The 5,880-nt window shown below is 43.9% G+C and overlaps 1 protein-coding gene across 4 annotated transcripts in view; it reads right to left on the reverse strand.

The window, feature by feature from the left end:
- Window positions 1-5,619, reverse strand: part of zgc:194209 (adipocyte plasma membrane-associated protein) — a 7,599-nt gene extending 1,980 nt beyond the window's left edge. The window contains exons 1-6 of one of the 4 annotated variants that reach the window (XM_014018241.1): window positions 5,501-5,616; window positions 2,546-2,629; window positions 2,352-2,473; window positions 1,463-1,564; window positions 1,021-1,173; window positions 829-944 (exon numbers count right to left, since the gene is read on the reverse strand). In XM_014018241.1, coding sequence (XP_013873695.1) covers window positions 829-944; window positions 1,021-1,173; window positions 1,463-1,564; window positions 2,352-2,473; window positions 2,546-2,629; window positions 5,501-5,502 — 579 coding nt within the window. In that variant the 5' untranslated portion in view covers window positions 5,503-5,616. Of the gene's footprint in view, window positions 1-828; window positions 945-1,020; window positions 1,174-1,462; window positions 1,565-2,351; window positions 2,474-2,545; window positions 2,630-5,500 lie in introns of all 4 variants that reach the window. The other 3 variants (XM_014018243.1, XM_014018242.1, XM_014018244.1) reach the window with 3 other exon arrangements.
- Between the last annotated feature and the right edge of the window lie 261 nt (window positions 5,620-5,880).

Consider the following 5,880-nt stretch of genomic DNA (forward strand, 5'->3'; position numbering starts at 1 on the left):
TCTTTTTATTTCTATGTGCTGCATGCTTGTGCTGCCTCAGTTTAACTTAAAGTTTAGTTAAAAATAAATACACAGGTAATGTTTTCCTCCTTGCCTTTGTTTTAAACTAAACTTTTAGCTAAACTGAGGCAGCACAAGCATGCAACACATAGAAATAAAAAGACTTGTTGGAAAAAAATATAAAATATAATTACGTATAAACATTTAAGACACACAAATGCATGTACAAGTAAAAGGAAAAACAATTAATATATTTAAAATAAATTTTAAATTACGTGTTCAAATATACACAAATTTATTTGAACTAACCTGGAAAAATAAATATGAAAGTCAATTAAAATATAAAATAGGAGATAAAGTCTTTTTTATTTAATTGGTGCTTTGTTTAGTGGTTCATATAATTCTGCTTTTATTTCTAATTATGTCAGTTTTGGACCTCGTACTGCAGAAGCCTGTTAATCATCTATTCCTTCATATCAGGYGTGTTGGAGCAGAGAAACAAGTAAAACATGCAGGGCTGCGGCCCTCCAGGACCAGGATTGCCCATGCCTGCCTTAGAGTTTGATCTTTTTCAGATATATTCGATGGTAAAAATGATTGATGCTTCCAAACACCATCAGTTATGACATCAGCAGGATTAGCAGATTTGTCATGCTTTTATTCTGAAATCTCAGCTTGAATTTTTGGACTCTTCATGCCAGTTTACACAGATATTTAAGAAAAAAACTGTTCTTGATTCAGAGTTTAACCCAACGTTAACTCAAGTAAAAATAAAAAAAAAAACACCAACTTTAGTGAAAGAAACTAAATAAACCCAACTTTCATCACCTCCAGTCTGACGTGTCTGCGCCCCCAGCGACTGGAAGAGTCCGTGAAATAAATGACCCCAGTTTGAGAGGAAATCTCCAGGCCGTTCAGGAAGGCAAAGGGGACGCCGTCTGCACCTGAGGACAGAGAGGACACGCCGAGGAAACAAGTGGGCTTCGTTTTAGCAAACCCACCACAACAACTACGTCGTACCCTCAGARCTGCCCACCAGCAGGGTCTTCTCTCCCGTTTGGGGGTCGACGCTGTAAAGCCCAAAGTAAGAGTCTGCAACGATCAGCTGACCGCGGTGGTCCAGACGGATGCCGTGAGGACGACCGCACACGGGCTCATAGTCTGTGCTGCTGCCTGCAACACACTGCATCATCAACCWCTTACTGCCAAACATTTATTACAGCTGTCTGAACAGTTTCAAACATTCAGAGTGTTTATTTCATTAAGTGATATTAGATCAAATATATAAAAATACAATCCTATAAATATAAGATTCAGTTACTGAGGAAGATGATGCTCATCGTGTTTCATTTCAGAACAAATAGTTTCTGTGAAGTCTGAACCTGGAGTAAACATTAAAAGGTAAACAAAGTAACAGAGGAAAGATGACATCATCCAAAACAGACGACTGAGGAAGACGAACCACATTCTGGTAGGTTCTGTCCCGTGTGTGTGATGAAGGTGAGGCTGTCATCAGGACCGATCCTCCACAGCTTCCCGTCTACAGTTCCTGTGTACACGTTACCTACAACACCACACACAGGTTGGGTTTTCTATCCTCGTGGGGRCTTTGCTTTGACCKCCATTCATTTTTCTRWTGTTTCTATGACCTGACCCCCTTCATCTGGACACGCAAGGGGTTTTAGTCCCACAGGGAGCATTGGGCCCACACAAGGCTGTGTCTGAAAAATGGTCCCCATGATGTAACGAATACACGTCCACACACATTTAAGACTTTCAAAGTTTAAGAATTAATTCAATCTTATATATAAAAACACGATGACGTTTTTAAAAGTTATTCCAATCATGGCCAACGAAAATTAAATCTCACTTCACATTTAAAGATAAAAACCAGACAAGAATCTAACTACATGAAGTCAACTTCTACTGGAAGCAATGAGGGACAAAATACAGAAAAGTCAAATAAAACCACAATCAGCACGTTTGAAATACAAGGTGAGTCAAAAGTCACAGGACGCCCTTTTATTTCAGGTAGAAAATGACAAATCTGAATATCCAGCAGTGATGGGGGAGGGGATCTAGAAAGTTCACCAGATACTTGCTGAGTATTCAGATTATTTTTCAGTTATTTTCCTTTTCTTCTTGAAATAAAATGGTGTCCTGTGACTTGACTCACCCTGTACTTCTAATACACAACATGTGTTCATACATGTGTGTTCAGTGTTTGGATGCACCAAACGCTAAAAAAAAAAAACATTTCTTCAAGCTCTGTTACCACCACACTGAACTTTAGTCAGAAAATATTTTGCTAACAGACAATCACACGAGCCACATATTCTTAAAGAGCTCACCTTCATCATCAGCGGTAAAGGATTCTGGTCCGTGGAGTTTTCCCGTGAACAGTCTGCGGCCCCTCTGCAGCCGGGTGTTGACAGCCAGCGGCCCCTCGAGGGCCGGAGGCGGCCCCTTCAGACTGAGAAACCAAACAGATACCAATGTCAGCAAAAAAATAATAAACCAACAGTCAAACAACAGCTGGACTCACGTGTGAGGCCGGGGGTCTATGGGGGACGGCAGCAGGTAAACTCCAACCACCACAGCCAGCAGAGCAGCAAACCATCGTCCCGACCTCAACGAAACAACCAGAGACTGGTTCTCAACAGGAGCCCACTGCTGACACCAGTTAGCTTTTGTTTTTATACAATATTTACCCTCCTAAACTTACAGAATAAAGACAACGAGACGTAGAAGAATCTAATGTTTCTTTCACCTTTTATAAAAATGTTTAAAATGCAAAACAGCCATTATACAAATGTCACAATAAAATATAAATACTGTAGATAAAAAAATTATTTATTAGAAGTATAAAAACAGTCTACTAATCATCCATCCATCCATTTTCTTCCGCCTATCCRGGGTCGGGTCGTGGGGGCAGCAGCTTCAGAAGGGAGGCCCAGACCTCCCTCTCCCCAGCCACTTCTTCCAGCTCCTCCGGGGGAACYCCAAGGCGTTCCCAGGCCAGCCGAGAGACATATTCCCTCCAGCGTGTCCTGGGTCTTCCTCGGGGCCTCCTCCCGGTGGGACGTGCCCGGAATACCTCACCAGGGAGGCGTCCAGGAGGCATCCTTACCAGATGCCCGAGCCACCTCAACTGGCTCCTCTCGACGTGGAGGAGCAGCGGCTCTACTCTGAGTCCCTCCCGGATGACCGAGCTTCTCACCCTCTCTCTAAGGGAGAGCCCAGCCACCCTGCGGAGGAAACCCATTTCGGCCGCTTGTATCCGGGACCTCGTTCTTTCGGTCATGACCCAAAGCTCATGACCATAGATGAGGGTAGGAACGTAGATCGACCGGTAAATCGAGAGCTTCGCTTTCTGACTCAGCTCTCTCTTCACCACGATGGACCGGTACAGCGCCCGCTTTACTGCAAACGCTGCGCCAATCCGCCTGTCGATCTCCCGCTCCGTTCTTCCCCCATTCGTGAACAAGATCCCCAGATACTTAAACTCCTCCACTTGAGACAGGGCGACCCCCCTGACCCGGAGAAGGCACTCTRCCCTTTTCCGGCTCAAGACCATGGCCTCGGATTTGGAGGCACTGAGCCTCATCCCGGCCGCTTCGCACTCGGCCGCGAACCGCTCCAGCGAGAGCTGCAGATCTCGTTCCGATGAAGCCAACAGGACCACATCATCCACAAAAAGCAGAGATGCGAGGCTAAGGCCACCAAAATGGATCCCCTCAACACCTCGGCTGCGCCTAGAAATTCTGTCCATGAAAGTAATGAACAGAATCGGTGACAAAGCGCAGCCTTGGCGGAGTCCAACTCTCACCGGGAACGAGCCCGACTTACTGCCGGCAATGCGAACCAGACTCTGACACCGGTCGTACAAGGACCTGACAGCCCGTATCAARTGGCCCGGTACCCCATACTCCYGGAGAACCCCCCACAAGGCCCCCCTTGGGACACRGTCGARYGCCTTCTCCAAGTCCACAAAACACATGTAGACAGGTTGGGCGAACTCCCATGCACCCTCCAGGACCCTGCTGAGGGTGTAGAGTTGGTCCAGTGTTCCACGACCAGGACGAAAACCACACTGCTCTTCCTGAATCAGAGGTTCGACTATCCGACGGACCCTCCTCTCCAGGACCCCCGAATAGACCTTACCAGGGAGGCTTAAGAGTGTGACCCCCCTGTAATTGGAGCACATTGGAGAGGTCACTACATTATTGTGGACCTGTTCTGTATGCAAACTGGAACAAGTCGTGGGACTGTGGGACACTTTCATGTTTTGCATTAACCAAAGTGTTTCCTGATGATGATGTTAATCCTACAGGGCAGAGGCCATTACAACTGTGTGGTGGGACTTTCTTTAGAGCAGGTGTAATGTGGCTTTAAAACATGTACAGACAACAGCTTATCTTAGAAATGTTGAAGATGTTGACAAAGACATTCTTCAGCTCATCTACAGTCTTTCAAAACCCAGCCAGGTGTGGTATCTGGACCTACCAGCTTACATGGATCAGTCCTGGACAGGGTCCCCTTTACGCTCAGATTTGTTTCAAATCCATCACAGAGACAAACAACCAGTCACTCAACCTAACAGTCATGTTTTTGGTCTGGGGAGGAAACTGGAGTGCCCAGAGAAAACCCACGCATGCATGGAAAGAACATGCAAACTCTACCCAGCTGGGCCGGGGATTTGATCTGGCAACCTTCATGCTGAGAGACATCCGCTCTACCAACTGAGCCAAATAAAATCAGAGTTCGTTAAGGAAGTTTAGCAATGTGAAGTCACACAGATCTGTGGTGAGGTTCAAAGTTTTTGAGGGTTTGAGTGTATGATCAGTGTCCAGATTTAAACTGACTGCTTCAGGACACATTTTACCCAACATTAACTTAAATGCATTAATTGTTTGCATTATTCCTATTTTAGTCTCTCTCTCTCTGGCATTTTGAAGTTGCGTATGTTTAAAAAAAGAATAAAAAAATTAGTAATTCAGCTGAACCAAACTGCAGTCTTTACAAACAGGAAGATGATCAGAGACCCTGAACGCATCACACAGAGATATTATGTTTATAAGAATCACGACACCAGTCTTTAAGTCGTTTTCAAGTTAAATAAGTAAATACACAACAACTCATCCTAGACATTGGTGTCTCCTGTTTTCTTGGTGAAATAGAAGAAAAAAAATTAAATGGACACAAGTGTTTTTTTTTTATCGCCACACCAGCTGTGCGTGATTAGCAACAGGTTCAACAATTACAGCCTGAAAACACACAGCTCATACTGCAAACAGACTTTCCGCAATAACAAGACTTTTTCATGTCCTTTTTAGACACGCCTTTTCAGAAAGATATAGAGATTAAATTACCTATTTTGAGTTTTCACCAACAACGACCGGACAAGTGCAACGCGCTCGCGCACAAAAAAAAGTCTGTCAAAGTTAAAATATAAAACAATAAAACTGCGTTAATTAAAGCAAATATGTTTCAGACTTACATTACAGAACTTTAAACGAGCGTCTTTCGTTGTTTAGACTTCAAAAGACGCAGCGTCCCCAAGCGAGAAGAGGACCGTAAATTCAAAGCAGCGTAAACCAGCACTTCCGGCGTACACCTTCAAAGTAAAAGCCTTACCCACATTGCATGTACATTCCAAAGTCTGACAGCAAAAAAAATGAAATGCTGAATTTGAAAAGTCCCAGATTCGATGACATACTAAATTTCATCTGCAGATTAATGAAAAAAATATAAAAATAAAATGTCCTGATGCACCTCAGTAATCCAGGTAAAAAATCAAAAAGAAAAAAATTGTATAGGTCTTCTGGACGGGTTCTTCTCTAATGAAAYGTTTCGTCTCTCCTCCAAGAGACTTCTTCA

This window comes from Austrofundulus limnaeus, unplaced genomic scaffold (assembly GCF_001266775.1).
Source record: "Austrofundulus limnaeus strain Quisiro unplaced genomic scaffold, Austrofundulus_limnaeus-1.0 Scaffold187, whole genome shotgun sequence".
NCBI lineage: Eukaryota > Metazoa > Chordata > Actinopteri > Cyprinodontiformes > Rivulidae > Austrofundulus > Austrofundulus limnaeus.